The following is a 21,470-nucleotide window of genomic DNA, read 5'->3' as shown; positions in this document are numbered from 1 at the left end:
GGACCCTGGGATCATGACCTGAGCTGAAGGCAGAGGTTTTAACCCACTGAGCCACCCAGGTGCCCCACCACCACCTCTCTTGATGCCTCGCACCCCCCCCAACAGAGGTCTCATGGGCCCCATTTTAAAAGTGAAGAGACGGAGGCCTATGAAGATAGCCTGCCCAAGGTCACTGTCATGGAGTGAAAGGGACCCTAAAGTTCCCCTCCCCGCAGAACCGTAGAGAAGGATTTTATTGGGCAACGGGGTCTCTGCAGATGTCATTAGTTAAGAAGAGGCCAGACTAGACTCAGGTAGGCCCCCCATTCAGTGACTGGTGTCCCGCTAAGAGAGGACAGGACACCCAGAGACGCGGGAGGAGGCCGTGGGCGAGGGAGGCAGCGATGTGAGGACGCAGCCACAAGCCAAGGAGCTCCAGGAGCCCTGGGAACCCGACGCGGCAGGAGGGACCCTGCCCAGAGCTTTCAGAAGGAAGGCGGGGCTGTCCACCCCTGGGTTTCGGACTTCTGGCCTCCAGCGTGTGAAAGAACATGTTTCTGTTGGTTCAAACCCCGCAACCCATGGCCACTTGTGAAAACAGGCCCAGGGGACCATGTCCCCTACGCAGGGGTCAGAGCTGGAAAGTGGGTCCAGCCCTGTCTCGCTCGGCCCACCTGGGCTCCTGCTGACCCGCCCTGCGCTCCCACGGAGTGGTTGCAATGGCCCCGTCTCTTGCCCAGGCCCTCCACACCTGTGCCCTGGGCTGGACCCCGCGGGGTGGGGAGCCGCCGTCCCCTCCAGCCTGTCCTGCCTCCCTCTAAGGCAAGTGTGTCCTCCCTGCCACCGCGCCGTCGCCCGTGAAATGCCCCCACAGGCAGGGCCTGCAGACAGCAGACCAGACAAGGCCCCATTCGGAAGTCGTGCGTGGTTCACGGATCACTCGGAGGACAAGCGTGGGTCTCTCCCAGGCCACGTGACTCACGTGGCAAGGCCATCCTCCCCGCGGTGCTGAAACACCTCAGGGACGAATTTCCCCACCACCCACCCACGACCTCAATCTTGGCTTCTCTCCCCAGCAGTTTCTCATTTGCCGCTAAAGGCTCATGTAGGGGGTGGGAGGCATCGGCGGGGCCACCGGGTCTGGGTCCAGGAAGCGATGGCAACAGCCGTGACATTTTCCAGGGGAGATCAGAGCCTGTCTGCTGTGTGGGTTGCCCAGGAGAGGGGCTCCAGGGGACCAGTATTTACTAAAAGACTCCCAGAGACGGGCATGAAGAGACTGGGTTCAGGGCAGCCCCAGCCGGGGGTGGTCCCTGTCCCCAAACTGTCGCTGTCAGAATGAAAGCTGAGTCGGGCCGGGATGCTCCCAGGGTCACCCGCCATCCGTCTACCTGATTCCAAGTCTGAGTGCTCCCTCGGTCTCTGCCTCCCTAGAACGTAAAGTCCTTTGTGGCGCGGCTGAAAGCAGATCCTGGGCGACATCAGGGCCCTCGGGTCGCGGGGAGGAGCTGGGGCCCCCAAAATGACCCAGGGCTGGCTACTCCGAGGGCTTCTTGCTTCGCCAAAGGGACGGAAGCCGTAGCGATCCTGCCACGTTCGACACAGCTGAGTGGCCTGTGATGTTTTCTTGCTGAGATTCCGCAGCCGAACCAAACCCCGCTGAGCTGCAGCACCAGCCTGTCGGGCCAGGCCGCTGCGTAAGATGCCCATTGTGGGGAATGAAGGAGATGCTGTTCTCTGTGTCTGCTTTGGTCAACTGTTTGGGCAACGAGCCGGCAAATCCCCAGGCTCCAAACACCCCCCAACCCATCTCTCTACCCCTTCCCTGCCCCTTGTCAGATCCGCAGTCCCCAGCCATGCCCTCTGTAAGCTGAACTGAGCAGATGGCACATGAGGTGGGGGGGTGGTCCTTGCCTTACCAAGAAAGCCCCCGTGCCGGGGGAGGGAGTGGGCAGAGGCAGGAGGCATCATGCGGAAAGGCTTTGCACCAGCAGTCCTGGGTGCTTGGCCTGCGTGGGTGCGTGGCACCGTGGAAAGGCAATGCCACGGTGTGGGTTAAAGCGCTCGCCACGGTGTGGGTTAAAGCGCTCACCACCCTTGTGTTTGCCCGACCTCCCAGACTGCACTGTGAAGCCTTGCACCAAGCAGCTGCATCTGACCTTGGCCCACAAGTTCTACCCCCACCACCAGAGGACGCTGGAGGAGCTGGCCAGAGCCATCCACCCGGGTCACAGCTGCCAGTGGACCGCTGCGCTCTACTCCCGAGATATGCGCTTTGTGCACTACCAGGTGAGCGAACCCCGGCCTGGGGGCCTCGGCCAGAGCAGCCTCGGTCAGCCAGTCCTCTCGGGCTAGATCCTCTGTGGAACAAGTGGCCGGTGAAGCCAGCAGAACGCTGACCCCCGGGAGCCCTCCTCTGGAGGGATTTCAGGACAAGGGAAACCGTCCATTGTGTTTGTCTTCCTTTTTTTTTTTTTTTTCTTAATCATGTCCCCTTTTGTGCAATGCGGAACTTGCATTCTTTTATATCATTGCAAGACCCCAAGTTGAGTGGCTGACACGGAGAGAGGCAGTGCTCCAGTTCAGACCCAGGGAATTAGCGTGAGTGAATCCAGCGCGTTCTCTGTTGGGTGAGAAGCTACAAGTAATCCTGCCGAGGAAGGCAGATGTGAAAGTCGAATTATGCTCTGGGCTCTTTCCTATTAGAGATCAGTAGATAGTGATATGAGACAGAGAGATGATAGACAGACAGACAGACACCAGAATGCATGTCCGAACCTACCCAAGAATTCTGTGCCACCTTCTAGTATAGGTTTGATCTGTCATCGAAAGCCTTGGTGTGCCTTCCAGTTCCTGACGGGAAAGCCCTTGGTCTTTTGCAGACCCTCAGGGCCCTCTTCCAGTACAAACCTCAGAACGTGGACGAGCTGACGCTAAGCCCCGGCGACTACATCTTCGTGGACCCCACTCAGCAGGAGGAGGCCAGCGAGGGCTGGGTGATTGGGATCTCCCAGCGGACGGGCTGCCAGGGCTTCCTGCCCGAGAACTACACGGAGCCAGCCGGCGAGTCAGACACCTGGGTTAAGCACAGGTGAGTGCTGCCTGCGGCGGCCCCAACGTCTCTCTCCGGGTTAGTGTCGGAGACCGTCCCTCCCAAAACACGGGCTGCCATATATCTGTATGCTTCTGGAACATTCCATCTCTGGTAAAAATTGCCTTCTCCAAGCTGGCAACATTATCCCTGCAGGTAAACAGTTACTATTTTGGCCGATTCACGGTTTTCTGCAGGTCATGTTCCAAAAACATGAATTACTCTATTTGGCTTCTGAGATCATAATCCCCAAATGACTATAAAAGTCACCTCCTTATTATGGACATAAGAGATCACAGAGATCCTAAGCTTGGCTTTATTTATCGTTCTGCTCGATGTGTCGGCTGTAAAGCGCTAAGATGCGTGGCTGGTTTTCCGTCGGTCTATGGCAGATGACTGTGCACTTCCCAGCTAAAGCAACACACGTTCGTTTTCTCCTAGTTTTCATGCATCAGGAGTCTGGGCATGGCTTAGCTCCAGGTCTCACAAGGCTGCAGTCAGGTCTGGGCCGGGGCTGGGGTCTCATCTAAGCTCAGGGCCCTCCCCTTCCCGTGGTGTAGGCAGAACTCGTTTCCCAGAAGCCACAGGGCTCCTGGTGGCTCGCTTCTTCAAGTTCAGCTGGAGAATCGCTTCACTTGAGCTTTTTAGCGTCGTCTGGAGAGGCTGAGTGTGCTCAGAACCACCAGGTCCTGGTTCCTTTTGTTCCATTTTCTCACGTGTGTTACTATGAGCAACAAGAGGAAAACAGGCCATGCCTTTAGCGCTGTCCTTGGAAACATTCCTAGCCCCACGACCAGCCTCACTGCTGAAAGGTTCTGCTTTCCGCCCACATTCTCACTAAAGTTTTCCCCACTATATGGTAAGGCTCCCCCTTCCTCCAACTCCCTGCAACGTATTCTCCCCAGCGCCCATGTTACCTCCAACAGTCTGTCCAAGCCAGTTCCTGTATCGAGCGTCACAAAATTCTCCCCACCTCCACCCACTGCTCAGTCCCAGAATGGCTCCTATGTTTTAGGGACTTGTCCCAGCAGCACCCCATGCCCGATACCAGACTCAGGGCCAGTTAAGGTTTACTCAGAGAGGCAGAACAGCAGAATAGTAATATATATATATATTATATATGTACAAATTTATATATATTATTGTACATATTTAATACATATAGATACATATATAATATGAATACATTTCTAAAATATATACTATTTTATAGTTAATATACAAAAATGATTTCTTAGTAATACACTAGTTTCCGTTCATGCCATGTTACTTATATGGTGAGACATGTGTATGTTACACACCACGTGTATATGCATCCATTCGAGGATTTACTACAAGGAAGTGCCGTGTGTGTCAGTGGGGACAAGAGGGGAGGGAGGGAGGGACCCAGTGGGAGGAACCATGATGGTAGAAGAGCTGGTCTCCGCGTGACAGTCGGGAGGGACTCCCCAGGCAGACAGGAGAGCAGAGGCAGACACACCAGCTACTTGGAAACTCGGAGGTCAGGGAAGCCCTAAGCCTGTTTGAAAGACCTTCCAACTGGGTAAGTCAGGCCACAGGAGATAACCTTGGGATTAACATAATCGCTGGCCGGGACTTTAAGGACTTGCTCAGCAGCAAGCAGCTTAGGGATTGATTGGATGGCCAGGGAAGGGTGTGTATACGCTTCCCACCATGACCTAAAAGGTCTGTAAAAGAGATCAAGAAATTATGAAATGATGTATTAGGGAAATAAGTGAGGATACATCCATACAACGGGGTACTCGCCCGTGTTTAAAAACAGTCACGAGGAAGTAATTTATGTGCTGATATGAAAAAATCCAAGACAGGTTACAGAACACCATGGTGAGCACAGGACTATTGGAGGGAAGGGGGAACTGGAATACAATCGGCTGTACGTGTATGTGTGTGATGTGTATTTATATGCATGCCTGTCCCTTAAAGTTCCCTGGAAAGGAGCATCTCTAGAAACTTCCAACAGTGTGCCCGGGGAGGCGGGGGGGCAGGGTCCGGGAGTGGAAGAGGACTTGGAAAGGAGACTGCTCTCTGCGGTCCATGATTTGTCAATATTTGAGCCTTATATATTCATTACTTATTCAAAATATAGATTCACCTCATTTCAAATTTAAGGAAAAGACTGTGAGGACATCAGGTCAAAGAGAATAAACAGGAGAAGTCAGACAATCCAGGGCTGGGGTTGCACACATCATGCAGGCCGGGTGGGAACCGCCTTCGCACACCTGATGCAGAAAGGGACACAGTTTCCACGAAATGATCACAGCCATCCCAGGTGTGGAAGACCAGAGGGGACATCTCTGAGCTTGTAGCCGTGCTGTTCCGCTCGGGTGCTGTGACCTGCGTCGACCATCAGCCCACCTCCAACTCAACTTCAGCCTTTTTGCAATGGTTCTGGGAGACTTTGGATTCACTACATGACAAAATCACACCCCAAAATCTGTCCGTGACCTTGAAGAGGATGAGAGGTGACCAGCAGTGTATGGGGGGGGGGGGCGTATCTTCATGAATCTTAGTGGCTTTCAATGCTCCACATAGAAGAACACATGTAGCATGATCTAGAACAAAGAGTGGAGAGGCCATGTGTGTTACGGCTTAGAGAACAGTCTGTCTTCTGGCCAAGCTGAGAAGACTTTCAACACTGAAGCCACACCCATCTAGTAATTTCCAAAACCACAGAGTGAGTTGGTGGTGAGTAACTCAGTTGTAAAAAGATGCTGTCAGAGGCTGAATATTCGATCTGCCACAGATTCCTGTGTTGAAGTCCTGGTCGCCAGCACCCCAGAATGTGACTGTAGAGATGGGGTCTCTATGGAGGGGATTAAGGAAGAATGAGGTCACTAGAGGGGCCCCCAGGCAGTCTGACCCATGTCCTGATGATAGGAGATCAGCTCACAGACACGCACAGAGGGAAACCACATGAGCACCCAGGGAGAGGATGGTGTCCACACACCACCCATTAGAGGGACCTCCAGAGGAGCCAGCCCTGTCCAAGCCTGGATCTCGGAACTTGAACTCGAATGGAGACAATAGATGTCTACTGGACCAGCCGGCCGGTCTCTGTTGCCATCTTATGTTTGCCCAGGAATCCAGGGATGTGGTCTGTAAAACCCCATAGACGGTAGCTACACCCCTTCTAAAAGCCAGGGAGAATTTGAATCCATCTACTCTGTGTTGTAAGTGGACCCTTAAGTTGTTCTCCTGAGAAAAAATGAAAAATAGTTAAATGTTAAGTTCTTTCCTTTCTCCTCTCATTGTAATCTTGATTTTATTTCATTTGAAAGACAAGCAAAAAAACAATTTGGTTTTCTCTCCAACTGTAGTTTTCACAGATGCTATTTATAGATAAGGAGGCTCTGTTGTGTGCACAGCGAGGCTTGAGCAGGGTAGCCACCCGCCTCATCCTCAGGAAGAGGAAACCCACCGACGTTTCCTTCGACAACAGGAGACTGTAAATGGGGCTCTGCTCCGGGAGGAGGGAGATGTCAATGGTTTGGACGTGGACGCCAGAGTTCCCAGAGCCCTGCAGCTCTCGGGACCTGGCCTCGGACGCTGAGAGTATGTGAGCAAAGGAAATCCACGTGAGCTAGATCTCGGTATGGGGAGTTTCCAGCACAACGTGGGGGAAGGCGACAACCTGACTAGAGAAGGTACAACCTGCAGACAGTTAGAGAATGCGTTCACCAAATTCACCACATGGGCACGAATGGTCTGGGGCATGAGGTGGTGGTGGTGGAGGTGGGGGTGGCAGTGGTAGAGGTGGAGGTGGCAGTGGAAGGCTGGTGGCCAGAGGCTGGGGTGCAGGGCAAACACTCCTGAGGAACCCCAGGCTCTGAGTGTTTGCTCTGCACCCCAGCCTCTGGCCCTGGTCAGGTCTCAGCATGGACGCATCGGGACTAGCAGTGGTTCAGGAGAATCCAAGATATAGAAGTATCTATGGGAGAAACATTAACATTCCCACACGGAGGGAAGATGTAGACTCACACCACATTCATGGTTGAGGAAGACAAATTGGGAATGTATCACTTCCTCCTGGATTCACTGTATCTTCAGATTTAATGAAATTCCAGGAATAATCTCAACAGGATCATTTGCTGGAACTTCCCTGAATGGTTGAAAAGCATATCTAGCAAAATAAATGGAAGAAGAACTGAGAAAATGTTGAAAAATAAACATGATGAGAAGAGATAGTTACTTCACACATATTAAAAACCTGTTATAAACTGAGGATTGAGTCCTGGTTTGAGGGAAGGAGGAAAAGCAGGTCCGTGGAGCAGAACATGTACCAGAGCAGAGACCGGGCCTGCTCACAGCTGCTGGAGCATCAGAAAGAAAAATGGGTATAAAATGAATGGTATTTTATGTGGTCTCCCCTCACACGCAGAACTCCAAGCCAAGAATTAAATGGAAACAGAAAATCATATAAAGTAAAAGGCACTTCAAGTGAATTTACTTCTGATTTCTGGTCTGAGGAGAGCACTGAAAGCATGGAAGCAGCAGAAGGAGTCTTCGTCAGACACCTGGCAATCGATGTTTAATAGTGACTATTAAGTGCTTAGAATGTAAGGCTTCTGGGTGTAGAAAACCATGCAGCAGACTCTAGTTGGAAGAGCAAGAGGAGACCATGCTCTTCAGAACACAGGAGGGAGAGCAGTGCATCCTTCCCAACCACCCTGGTGTGTGTGAGCCCGTTACCTCCCCCCGCAGTTCCTCTGCAGCCATGTCAGCTGTGGCCGGGCACTTCTGTCCTCCAGCGGATTTGTCTCTGAAGTTTTCACTTCACCAAGAGGCCACCTACTGGATTCTCCACTTCTGGTCACTGTGGCAGGTGAACAGTCAGAAGAATATCCACCAGCTCTGGCCACCAGGCTGCCCACATGCAGCTTAGGCCCACATGCCTTTCTCCCCCATCAGACTGTGCTATGCAGTCTGAGCTCCTGCCCAGGGGTGCCAACCCACCGTGCCCCACACCCCATCCCTCTGGGCATCCCAGGCCCTGCTAGGGCACCACGCCAGCACCACCTACCATTCCCAAGACTCTCTCTCATCATTCCCACCAGCAAACAAACACATGCTTATCTTAAAAACAAATGGAAACATAAACCCTTTTTTATTTCCCTTTCTAATTACTGCTCTTTTTGTCTGTTCTGATGTAGATTTTAAGTTTTTTATGTATTTTTTAACATGGTAACTGTACTCTTTAATCCCCATCCCCCACTTAACCCATCCTCTTACCCACTTCCCCTTTGGTGACCATGGGTTTCTTCTCTGTAGTTAAGAGTTTGTTTCTTGGTTTCTCTCTCTCTCTGTCTGTCTTTCTTTTCCTCTTGCTTCTTTGTTTTGTTTCTTAAATTCCACACATGACTGAGATTATACGGTATTTGTCTTTCTCCAAATGATTATTTCATTCAGAATAATACTCTGTAGCTCCACCCATGTCATTGGAAATGGCAAAATTTTGTTCTTTTTTATGACTGAGTAATATTCCACTGTGTATAAATACCACATCTTCTTTATCCATTCATCAGCTGATGGACTCTTGGGTTGTTTCCATATCTTGGCTACTGTAAATACTTCTGCTATAACCATCAGGGTGCATGGGCCCTTTGAATCCGAATTTTTGTATCCTTTGGTTAAATATTTAGTAGTATAATTGCTGGATGGTAGGGTAGTTTAATTTTTAACTTCTTGAGGAGCCTCCATACTGTTCTCCAGACTGGCTACAGCAGTTTGCATTCCCACCGACAGTGCACAAGGGTTCCCCTTTCTCTATACCCTCATCAACACTTGTTTCTTGTGTTTGATTTTAGCCATCTTGACAAGTGTGAGGCGGTATCTCATTGTAGTTTGGATTTGCATTCCCCTGATGATGAGTGATGTTGAACATCTTTTCATGTGTCTGTTGGCCATCTGGATATCTTCTTTGAAGAAATGTCTGTTCATGTCTTCTGCCCATTTTTCATTGGATTATTTGTGTTTTGGGTGTTGATTGTAGATTATTTTAAAATAGAATTTATAAAGATGTCTCCCCTTTTATAAAATGAGTTTCCCCTGGGGAACTTGGCCATTTGCTTATTCTTAGAGGATGTAAGTGACCGTTCACTCTCCTCTTCTAACCCTTCCCCCATTCCTTCCAGACACACTCGATGCCCCTCATGTCCCGGAGTTCACGTGACTCTGCTTAGCTGTCATCTTCTCCCTCCATCCCCCCCAGTCCCCTAAATGTGTGCCCACCTCATGGTATCTTTCTTGGTTCCTTGGACAAGTGGCAATTTCCTCATCAACTTCTCAGGCCCTGTTTTACCCACCATCTTCCTAAATCACCCACTCCTTTCCTATGTGTCTCCCATTCCTGTGTCCCTGCCACACCTATCTTCACACCTTTGCTATTTTAGAAGGCGAATCTATGTAGATATGTGCCCTGGTTTGCCTGGGCCACGTGCCACATCCGCCAGCCTGGGGGCTTAAACAACAGACATCTCTCCTCTCACAGTCGCAGGCTGCAAGTCCAAGGTCAGGGTGTGGGCAGGGCTGGTCTCCAGAGGCCTCTCTCCTTGGCGTATAGACGGCCACCTTTCTGATGCCTCTTCATGGTCTTTCCTCTGGGCCAGCATCCTTGGTGTTTCTCCATACTTCCTTGTCTCCTCTTATAAAATAGAATTGGGCTACCCTACCTGGCCTCATTTTACCTTATTTACTTCTTTAAAAACCCTGTTTCCAATAGAGTCACACTCTGAGATGAGGGGGGTCAGGACTGTAAATGTCGAGGGGACGCAGTTCAGCCCACAAGGGGATTTACTCGGGATTTGTTATGTGCTGAGCCCTGGGCTCTTTGCACACCTGGTTGTGTTTCATGCTTGACCTTCCCTGCCCATCCTGTCATGCACGTCCCCACGCACATGCATGACCAGATGCAGACAGCTGCCTCCCTGTGTCTTCATGGCAAGAGCATACTTGTTTCTTCTCCCGCAGGACTTACACCTTCAGCCTGGCCATGGACCTGATGTCCAGAAAGGACGGTGAGGCCAGCAGCCGGCGAAACGGGGAACCCCACCCTTCACAGACATCAAGGGACATTAGCAGCATCCAAGCTTTACAGGTGACAGAATTCTCTGTTTTATAAGATGAGCGAAGGGAAGCCACACTTTCTATTAACTCCATGGTAGTCTTGGGCCCTCGGTACAGCTACAGACCCAGATGTCTCTGCAACACACTCTGCCCTGTAGTGCAGAGACATTGGCCGTGCTGCTCCATCCACCCAGGGGCAGAGGCGTGGACCCCCCCATACCGTGAGCCAGGTTGTGAGCTCCTGAAGGCAGCCTTCTGGATGTCGCAGGAACACACAGCACATGTCTATAACTCAGTGGGTCATTGTGCCAGAACAAGGGACAGGGAAGATGTGGGGACACAGCCCTGCCCAGAATCCCAGACTCTTACGCCAATTGTTTCATCAGCACGCTGTGTGGCCCTGAAGAAGTCACCTGCCCCAGGGCACCAAAGATGGGGGTCTTTCAAGTCAGTACTGGGGGAGAAAAGGGGGCTGGTCCTTGGTAACTCTGAAGGCAGGCAGCCACATGGCCAGGCTCTGGGGCACAGCAGGGACACATGAGCCCTGCCACCTGTGTGGGGCATGTCCAGGAGGAAAGGCTACCTGCAGGGCCTCCATGAAGCAGACAGCCCCTCCCCCAAAGCAAACAAGTGACATGGTGTCCCTGGCGCCATCTGGGTGGTGGGCAGCCTGGCCTTCCGGCTCCTTACGCAGGAACCCCCAGGGGGGCAGGGCAACTCCTGCAACTAGCCCATGACCCCTTCCCACCTCAGGGGAGATGCTTCTCTGACCACGTCGTTTCCGAAGGGGTCCCTCCACGCCCTGGGTCCCGTGCCCCCACAGCACATGAGGATTTCAGCGTAGCCGCCTCCAACTGCATGGGAGATGTTAGTCCCCATTTCACGGACTGAAGACTGAGACCCATGGAGGGTAGGAAGCTTGCAGGGGATAATCAGGCACCTAAGCATCCCGGAACTTTGTCGTTTGGGAGGATCACATGGGGCCAGGTACCCACCGCAGGCCAGGCCCTCGGTGCTGAGAGTCTGTCCCTCCGCAGAGGGCAGGGCCACGATGTCCGGCTCATCCCTGTGTCCTCGGCACCTGGCTCAGGGCCTGGCTTGCAAGTCTCATTGGGTGAATCACAGAATGACCTACTGAACGCCCTAATCAGAACTCATGATCCAATCGCCCTAAATCCAAAACTCACCCTCCTTCCCCAAGAAGCCACCCGCCCTCCAGGCTGGGGTGCGCTGGGTCCAGACAAGGGCTGAGCACCAGACGCTGATCCCAGGAAGGCCACAGAGCGTTCCCGTCAGACAGGTCTTCAGTTGGAGGGAACACCCCAGACAGAGCGGCTGCCAGGCTGAAGCCAGAGACAGACAAAAACAGGGCTTCCCGGCCCAGACTGCCCAGACTCTGGAAGGCACAGCAGAGGCCAGACTGGGCCCCTTAGTGGGGTGCAGGAGAGCAGGCACGGACTGGGATGGGGTTCCCTGAGGCCATGCCCCCCTTTCCAGATGGAGGACGGGAAGCTGCAATGGAAGGGTCAGCTCATAGCTCGGCCTACATCCGAACTCACTGCAACTTTAAATGGGTGAAAACCTCACAGAGCCTCCCCCGGAGGCCGGCCCTTCTCGCCTGGTCTGAGCTCACCCTTCCCTGTAGAGGAAAAAAAGATTGTGGTACCAGCTTCAATATGCAGACACTAGTGGGCTGAAAACTGGCCCCCCAAAATAGGAGGCCCCCGTTCCTGGAACTTGTGAGTGTTCCCTTATGAGGAAGAAGCATCTTTGCCCAAAGGCTGAGCTAAAGGTCTTAATGGGGAATACCCCATGTGCCCTAAATCCAATCACAGCTGCCCCTAGGAGAGACAAACACAGTGTCTGATCCACCGGGAAGAGGAGAGACCACGGACACACAGAGGAGGAGGCCCCGTGAGTGTCGGGGCAGGCTGGAGTGTCTCAGCCAAGGTCAAGGACTGCTGGGGCCTCAGGAGCGGAGAGAGACAGGAAGGATCCCTCCCTCAAAGCTCAGAGGCAGCGGCCCTGCTGACACCATGATTTTGGAATCCTAGCCTCCAAACTCCATGACTGCATGGCTTTTGCTTGAAGTCCCAGGTGGTGATGCTTTGCTACAGAAGCCCTGGGACCTCTCGCATTTAAAGAGGCAATGCGGTCCTGGTGTCCCCGAGGCCCCAGGAGTGAGGCCTTTCCAGTCCCCGAGGACCTTGCCTTTTATCTCAATATTCCTATCTCAAAGCTCTGCATTTCAAAGTTCAAATGCTCTCAGCTCCTTGCGGAAGAGAATGCTCTAAGTTCAGAACCTCCACCCGATGCATCAGTACTGACAATGGAAATCGTGAGGAAGCAGATTCAAGCTGGGAGCCCACGTGTGTCCTGCAATCTGCCTGCAGGTCAGCTCTTGACAGGGGCAGGGGCTAAGCTATGGTAAAATTCATTCCCCTGGGGAAAGGCAACCTGGCGCCCATAGGCAGCAGCCGCCCTTCACGACTGCAAGACAATGAGGCAAACTTCCCTTTGGGGCTCTGTCCGTCAAGGGGCATTCGTCCCCAGCACCGCCGAGCTGCACACTGTAGGAAGACACCGTCATAATCTTTCTTTTGCCTTGATCCTGTGTCCATTGCGGAGAACTGGCCCCAAGGCACCAAGAATCTGCACGTGGAGATTTGGAAGTTTCCACAGGCTCACACATATTTTCGTGCACACACCCGAGTGCAGTCAGACCATGTACATCGCCTAGAGGGCTGTGGACTCCTCAAGAGACGGGAGGGTCTGGCAGGAGCTACCTGGGATGCTGGCCCAACAAACCCTGGGAGGCGGGTGACCTTGGTGCCCACCTCCTTCTCAGCATTTCCTCGCTGCTTCCCAACATATGGTCCCACTTCAGGTCCCACCTGCCAACGAGCTCAGGGCCCTCCTGGCTCCGCCCTGTGAGCAGAATCAAACCCGAAAGGGAATGGTCAGGAGCACTGGCTGAGTCCGGAGGTCTTGCTGCCCCCACAGGGACCTGGGAGTCAACGTATCTGCATTTTCCCCTCTAGATTTTAGGGGAGTCAGAGCGGGGCTGGGGCTCACGAGGGACTCCACACTGAGGAAGGCCACGTCTTACCACCTCCCTTCCTTACGCTGCCCAGTAGCAAAAACACACAAAGTACCAGCTCTTCACTTTCACGCTAAGCCCAGCCTCAAAGAGCTGTAGAGGCCAAAGACAGGGAGAGGGAGTGAAGGCTCTACTTAGGGAGAAGGAGCTGGGCAGGGGCGAGCAGACCGGCAGCTAGAGCTGCCTCCTACCCAGATGCCCATTCCAGCCGTCCCTGATGAGGTTGGTCTAGCCATCCCTGGTTACCGGAACCCATCCATGCCGGTGACCTTGGCCTGTCCGTCTTAGTGACCTTGGCTCCAGGGATGACCAAGTTCCATGTCCAACCTGAAGTCCCCCCAGCCCACCTCCCATGGCACATACTGTCAGTTCTGTATCCCAACCTCTTCTATGACTCGTCTTTCCATGTTTGTCCCTTGGTACCCATGAGAGCCGAAGCTCCCTTACTGGGGAGTCTGTGACTCCCACGTTCTGACAGGCATGTTGCCAGTATGCTGGGCCCCCAGGACACTAACAATAGTATCTATATAGAAAGAAAATATGTAATATCTATTATATGATAATGTGTGGATATAAAAAATGTCCTAAGAAGTAACTATGGAGGGATGCTCTGGTCTGAGTGTTTGTGTCCCCCCCCAAAATTCATGTTGAAATCCCAATGTACTAGCATTAGGAGGTGGGGGCTCGGAGAGGTGAGTTGGTCGGGAGGGTGGAACCTCCATGGTGGGATTAGTGCCCTTCTGAAAGGGACCCCACGGACTCCCTTGCCCCTTCTACCCTGTGAGGCCCCAACAAGAAGTTGGCCCAGAAGAGGGCCCTCGCCCAAGCATGTAGGCACCCTGATCTCAGATTTCCAGGCTTCAGAACTGTTAGAAAGAGATGTCTGTTGGTTTTGAGCCCCCAGGCTGTGGCGTCCTGTTACAGCTGCCCAGAAGGACTAGGACAGGAGTAAGGACTTGGAAGACATGGAAAGGTAGGAAAGTGGACGTGCTCTGTATGGTATGGGCTGTTCCTACTGCTTTTCATCTCCTTGGTAGTGTTATAATGCCCAGGAAATAAAAAGTTGCTAGAAATTGAAGAGATCTCTACCTGCAATTCCTAACCTTCTTTCATTGCAATGATTTTGGTGAAATGGGCTGTAGCCACTGAGGCAGGAAGAAAGAGGTCCATTTTCTCGGCCACCGTGGGATGGCAGGGAGAGGTGCCCACTGAGAAAGTCTAAGAACGCAGATGTAAAAATGCATGTGTCTTTGCTTCCATCATCTCAGGCCACGATAGCGAGAAGGAGTGTTTTGGTGGTGCGCCATGGGGAGAGAGTGGACCAAATCTTCGGGAAGTCATGGCTACAGCAGTGCTCCACTCCAGATGGTAGGTAGCATCCTGACAGAATCGAAGCCCAGAAAGAAGGTAGAGCTAACAAATGGCATCCCTCCTCAACTTCCTGAGGCCGTTCTCCTGTGGTACGGTTCTTGAGAGCGACTGTGTAGAGATAGTATGTGTGGGAGGGGTGCCACATCTTTCTTGGTGGGATGTATACTTATACCCTGAGTGTGCTCGCTGTCTGGGAGTATCTTACCTCACATGCTGTGTGGGAGGTGGAGGAATGGCTGCCAACAGTAAGCAATCTGCCGGTGTGACCCGTGGATGGTCGTCTTTCTTCTGGACACACACGTGGTAGTTGGCTGGTGGGCAGCATTGACTCGAGAGGATTGAGGTCTCTGTGCCGTGTGGTCTCTGAACCCTCAGCTGCTGGAACAACCCTATCTCACAGGCTCGTTGCTGTATCTCTCTGAGCGACTCTTCACTGCTGTGGTCATTTCCCTACAATGTTTAACTGTGCTGCTCAATGGACAGATGTATTTTGAACATGCATCTTGTGTACCCCAAGGTCACCCCCCAGAACACCAAGAACTAAGGACAGGGCTTGTAAATGCAGCCCACCCACTAACAGTCTCTACTAGTGACCCGCATCTGTACCCACGCACACCCCTTAACGGAAAGCCCAGCATGCCATGATTTCAAAGCCACAGATAACTATATAAATGAAGATATTGAATGAACCTAGGTTCACAGTACCTGGGCTAGCTAAGCTCTTTTGGAATTCCTCCGGGAGCCCAGCGGGCTGAGAAGAGGGGGAAATGCTTGGGGAAAACCATTGGTGGATGACCAGCACACGCCGGGAAAATTCTGAGCAGATTACATCATGACCGAACGTATCTGCAGGACCCATGGAAGGGATGTGACAGTTGTCTCTATCAAACAAGATGGATCAGAGACCCCGGCGAGAAACCACAGGATGGCCAGTGGCTGCGGATAGGTTGGCATTCACACCAGCAGTTAGAAGAAACGTTCTTGTAAGACCACAATGACTGAGACCACGGACTGAAATGGCCCCTGATGTCAGTGTGCGAGTGGCGGTGTTGGTGTGAGGACCAGCCCAAGCCAACCAGCTCCAAAACCATGAAAAGAGGAAAGATATTGGTCATCCAAACAAAAGCCCAGGTCACCTACAGGGGAAAGGGCTTTAAAGGTGCTGGAGAGCCCCAGCCTGAAGGAGGCTCCTGGTGGTTCTTTGCACTAGGCAGAGTGGCCCTGCAGTGAATACTGATGGTCTTATTTGTCCAAATTCTGCATATCATGCTACAATGGGGTGTCTGGGGGAGCGAGCGGTCAGCCTCTCCTCTGACCCTTCTCATTCAGCTCACTTCTGGGCCAAATTCCCACACCTCATGCAGCCCCTCGTTTCTCAATGCTGTTGGCCAGGTCACCCCCACATCTGAAAGGTTCTTCAGCACCAGAACCTAACGTTGCACCAAAGCCTTGTCTTCTTCTGAGCTCTGCTCCCCAACTCGCACAGACAGAGCATCAACAAGGACAAGGGACCGACGCGGAAGCAGGTCGACCTTTTGTGATCACAGATGCCTTTGAGAAGACAACACAGTCAGTGGATCTTCTCTTGGAAAAAACGAAAACCAAAAAAACAAATTCTGCTTTTCCCAGTGAATACAACATGTATTTGGTATTTAAAGAAGGCCTTTCTTCAAACAATGTCTCTGCCAATGGATATTCCAGCGAGGGAACTTTCAGGAAAACCGTGCACGGAACTGGAAAACCAAGGCATTGAAAGCAGCAGGCTGCCTCCCTTGTTTGTGAAGGGCTGGAGGCTGTGAGCAGGGCTGGGCTGGCACGCTCCGGCAGAGCATGGGACAGGCCCTGCCCCCAATGTACAGCAGGTTTCAGGAAAGGCAGCTTGGCTGTGGGAACTTGCCAAGGAGGTTTGAGGCTGCTTGGGAGAAGGTGAGGGCTGGACATGGCGCCATGCTCTCTGCAGGAATGATGGATAATTCAGTACGAGATGCGGCCCGCCACTTGGACTCTTACCCTGAGCCAGGCCCTGGGACCCAGGCGATATCTCCGAGACTCACTGTAACAGCTCTATCACTTCCCCCTTTTACTGATAAGGCAGATTAAGTCCATTGCCTCTAATCACACAGTTAGCAATCCGTGGGGGCAGGGTTTGCACCAGACTGTCAGGTCGTAGAGCTCAAGGTCGAACTCTTCACAGTCTCTACACAGAGGGTGGGAGGAGTCCCCGCAGGTCCTCCTGATTTCCAGGTACACCCCAGCAATCGGCTGAATAATGCAGAATGCAAGAGCACTCAGCCGTGGGCCCTCCACCCCCGGAGACAATATAGCACACTGCCGGCTATGGGGACACGCAGAATCTCAGGTCTGTAATTGGTGCCAACTTGGTATCCCCATCAAGTTAAGCTCAGCCAGGAATGGAGACACTCCATTCTTAGTCAGGAAAATTGCGTGACTAAACCTTTGTGAGAGGTCATCAGGGGACAAAGAGGGTCTCACGTTTCCTGAGGTGAAAACCTGTGTTTTCTGTATTTGAGCAACTTCTCTCCAACGGAATCCACATCACAGAGCCCATTCCAGGAAAAACACAGCTGGTGACAATTTAAGGGATAACCCCGCTTCCAATACAGGTCTCTATCTTGGGGGTTTTAAAGATGCGCTAAGTTGGGGACCTGAACGCCTGGTGCTTATTCTTGCTTCAGGGAAATACTACCGGCCAGACCTCAACTTCCCTTACAGTCTGCCCAGAAGGAGAAACGGAATCAAAGACTTTGAGCACGACCCGCCCTTATCATCGTGTGGAATATTCCAGTCCAGGATGGCAGGTACGTGTGGGGACAGTCGCCGTGCTCACAGCAGCGGTTATCACTCAGCCCTCGCTACACGCCCTCTCCGCTGAGGAGGACGCCCAGGCAGGGCTCCGTCGGCCACATAACCAAGCGCCGACACGGAGTGACTTCTCCAACAGGGACGCGTTCTCTCTCGGTTCTGGAAGCCAGAAGTCGTCTGAGTTCCTCCTGCGGCCATGAGGGCATCTGCTCCGGGCCCGTCCCCGTGGCGCATAGACACATCCCTCTGTCCCCACTGTCCCTGTGTCCCCCTTTTACAAGGACACCGGTCAGAATGAACTAGACCCCCCCCCCCGCCAGCAACCCCGTTGTGCCTTGGCCACGGTTATGAAGGCACCATGCCCGAGGAAGGTCACACTCAAGGACCTGGGGGTCGGGACCCCAGCATATGATTTGGGGGACACAGTCCAGCCTGTGACACCTTCCTCTGTAGCCTCACTGGCCTTGGCACTGTGCATATATCCTACTGAAAAGACCCCTTCTTTCCCAAGGACCAGGCTGTCTGGTTTTGTGAGAGGCAACGGGACTCCCAGGCTTGCCCTCCCACGAGCCTCGGGCAGCGCTGAGTTCCCCGTTGCTGCAGCAACGCGACCTTGAAGCCGCACCCTCCTGCCGGCTCACGGTTCCCTGAGGCTGACGCTCAGGCACGGCGAGGCTGGGTTCTCTGCTCAGGATCTCACAGCCCGAAAGCCAGGTGTCCGCCGGGATAAGTGCCCACTGGGGGCCTCTCGGAAGCAATTCCAGTTTCTCCCAAAAGGCTGTTGGGGGGATTCTGTGCCCTGCGGTTGGAGGACTGAAGCCCTCATTCCCTTGCTGGCTATCTGCCAAGGTCCGTGCTCGACTCCCACGCCCCCAACATTCCCTGCCGTGTGGTCCTCTCCATCTCTGAAGCCAGCAGTAGGAATCGCTTGCATGTCAAATCCCAGGACGAGAGAGAGAGAGAGCGCGCAGGGGGGGGAGTGGGACAGAGGGAGAGGGAGAGGGAAAAACCTCAGCAGGCTCTGTGTTCAGTGTGGAGCCCGATGTGGGTGGGGCTCCATCTGAGCAGAAACCAAGAGTCAGACCTTAACCGACGGAGCCCCTCAGGCCCTCAAATCCCCATCCCTCTGAATCTCTCTGACTTCTTTTCTCCGACAGCTAGAGACAAATCTCTGCTTTTAAAGGGCTCTCCTGAATAGGTCAGGCCCACCTGACCCCCTTCTGCCGTGTGACACAGCACAGCCCCAGGAGGGCCACTTCATGTCCCCACGGCTTCCAGCCACACTCAAGGGGGTGATATAGGCATGTGCCCCAGGGGTGGGGATCTCGGGGCCCCTGAAGACCCTGCCTCCCTCAGGTACTGAGCCACCCATCGGAGGCCACGGTTACGAGGAGGCATTTCTGCACCTGCTGTTTTCCAGGGGAAGCACTACTGGACAGTGGCATCAGAGTGACCGCCGCCTTCACCTCCCCGGCCCTCCGCTGTGTGCAGACAGCCAGACACATCCTGGAAGGTGGGTGAGAACCGCAGGGAGGTGCTGCTGTAGCCCTGCCCTCAGGGCTGTTCTCCAAGGGGAGAGGGAAGTGGGCAGGGCAAGAATTGGGTGAGGGGCGGTGAATGGCCACGGAAGTCGTAAGATGGTCATGGAGCAGCCCTCTAAGAGCATTAACACGCACTGAGCCCCCCACATTTCTGAAATGCCAGGATTGTAACTGAGTGCCAGGAGCCTGTCATCACGCTGTCCACCTTCAGCCTACGTCCACCACATGTTAAAAAAAAAGTCCGAGGAGGAACGTTCAGAAACCCAGAGAGCTGAGAATGACCGTGGTCCCTTCTGAGCCCAAGCCCAGGACTCTTGCCAGGGCAAGAGGATGGGTTCCCGGGAGCTGTCCAGCACCATCGAAGGCTGATGTCTCTCAGGAAGCCACGGGCAGGCCTTTAGCAGCTTCTGCCAAAGAAGGGCAGCCTGTGTGGGGACCTTGGTTCTGCATCTCCCGCTGGACCCCTGCCCTCCTTGTGTGGGGTGGGGGGGCGTGTGGTGTAGGTCGTGGTGCGGGAGCACAGGTCGAGCACAGCGATCGGACGGAGGGCAGAGCTCGTGGACACAGATGCAGCAGGGTGCCAAGGCGGGGGAGGGCTTGCCTCCACGTTCTCAGAGACAGAGGGAGTCAGGCCACCAGCTGAAAGTGAGAAAGGGAAGGCCTCCTGGAGGTTTGGGGACACACAGAAGGTATGACACGCCCATCAGAGAGAGGGGCCAGGTCATGGCGGGGAGATGGAGGTTGGCCGCTGGGCAGCATGGAGCGCCCACTGAGGCCCACTGAGGCCCACTGAGGCCGAGAGCATGAGTTTGCACTGAGACCCGCCCACCGACTGGCCCCGGGGCTTTCCTGCAGGTGCAGACACGGAGGAGCAGGGGAACAGCTCACTCTCACGACGGGTGGGCTTGAGAAGCGGGATAAAAAGTTCTCCAAAATGGTCCCTGGTGGAGGTAACAACATTGTCTCCAATGTGGTCTCTCGGGGACTCGTGGTCTACGCGCAGAACATCTTTACTATTATCGTGATGCCTGATAAAGGCACCAGTTCATTCACCCTGGGTCCCTTCAGAGAAAGGAGGGCACTCGGCCTTCATCCTGGGTCCTGGAACATGACTGATCTGCTTCCCAACAAGCGTCTGAGATGCTAACCTGCTATCCTTAATTGCAACACCGTGTCAGTGGCTGTCTGGAGGGACCATTTCCCAAAGGGTGACCCACAGAGCCAGGGGCTGCCCGATGGCTCCACAGACGGAGTGACCAAGCCCACTGTGGCACTTCTCCTACTGCTCCTTCACGTGACCTGCACACAGTGGACAGGGGCCCTCCAAGGGCTGGCGAGAGGCCGCAAGCCGGGCTAGACCCTGTAACTCCCTTTTCTCCACATTCTTTGGCACAGGGACCGGTTCCACGGACCTGGAATGCGTTTGGGGAACTGATTTTATTTCCAGCATTTGAGCGGAATGACATTTGCTTCCTTGCAAACAAAAACACGCAGGGATGCCCTTCTGCCGCAGGTGTCCTCTTAGCTGAGGGACACAGCGCTTGGGAAGGCTAGGTGGGGGAGTCCGGGGGTTCCAAGAGACAGCTTCCTCTGCCTTCACCTTCTGCTCGGTCTGGGGTCTTTGTCAGGATGGGGCCTCGGCGGGACCAGTGTGCTCCTCCACTGGCTGCGTCTTCCCGGGACCATCGGGTTGGCCATGGGGTGTGCTCTCGCTCTTGACCAAGGACCAGACCCGGAGCTGGTCCGGCTGCAGGGCTGTGTTGGACCATCAGAGTGAGTGCCAGGGTGAGCCCGCTGCCGGTGGAGCCCCCAGCCCCGGTCCCTTCCCGACAGACGGCCATCAGCGCACCTCAGTCACCTCCCAAACACCCAGTGGTTTTTGACTCAGAAAAAGCACGGCTATGAGTAATCACAGAACAGTATTTGCAAAGGGGAAAACAATTTTTAAGGATGTTTTCTGAGAATGACAAACGCTTGTGTTCCAACTCAGAGCTCAAACTGGAGAAGAGAATCAAGATCAGAGTGGAACCCGGGATCTTCGAGTGGACGAAGTGGGAGTCGGGCAAAACCACCCCGGCTCTCATGACCCTGGACGAGCTGAAAGAGGCGAACTTCAACGTCAGCACGGAGTACAGGTACGCCCGTCCTCTCGCCTTCTGCCGGGGCCGGGCGCTTCTCTAGCTCCTGCTCAAGAAGTATTCCTGACACCTGTTAAAGACAGTAAGCAAGACGGATTTGGGGAGACGGCTGCCCTGGGGGTTGTCACGGGGGAACAAGACAGGACTCCGCTCCAAACGGCAAGGACAAGTGGGGGAGGGGGGTGGGCGGGAGTGACGAGGAGGGGGTGCAGTTCTCCATACACTGTCCTGGCAGCGGCCGGCTGAACGCGGGCCGGAGTGACCGGACATCACCTGGGGGAATGGGACATGTGGGGGTCACTCAGCTATCATGGGGGAGCCCGTGTCACCGTGTTAGTAAGAGT

At 53.7% G+C, this 21,470-nt stretch overlaps 1 protein-coding gene across 3 annotated transcripts in view; it reads left to right on the top strand.

The window, feature by feature from the left end:
• UBASH3A (ubiquitin associated and SH3 domain containing A) overlaps positions 1-21,470 on the top strand; it is a 51,226-nt gene that overhangs the window by 8,814 nt on the left and 20,942 nt on the right. For all 3 annotated transcript variants that reach the window (XM_082720554.1, XM_082720552.1, XM_082720553.1), the window contains exons 5-11: positions 2,099-2,268; positions 2,862-3,070; positions 10,058-10,184; positions 14,522-14,621; positions 17,321-17,443; positions 18,868-18,960; positions 20,979-21,123. In XM_082720554.1, the coding sequence (XP_082576680.1) occupies positions 2,099-2,268; positions 2,862-3,070; positions 10,058-10,184; positions 14,522-14,621; positions 17,321-17,443; positions 18,868-18,960; positions 20,979-21,123 (967 nt within the window). The remainder of the gene's footprint in view (positions 1-2,098; positions 2,269-2,861; positions 3,071-10,057; positions 10,185-14,521; positions 14,622-17,320; positions 17,444-18,867; positions 18,961-20,978; positions 21,124-21,470) is intronic.

Source organism: Mustela nivalis (genome assembly GCF_964662115.1).
Source record: "Mustela nivalis genome assembly, chromosome: 1".
Classification (NCBI taxonomy): Eukaryota; Metazoa; Chordata; class Mammalia; order Carnivora; family Mustelidae; genus Mustela; species Mustela nivalis.
This window is presented reverse-complemented; position numbering and strand designations above follow the sequence as displayed.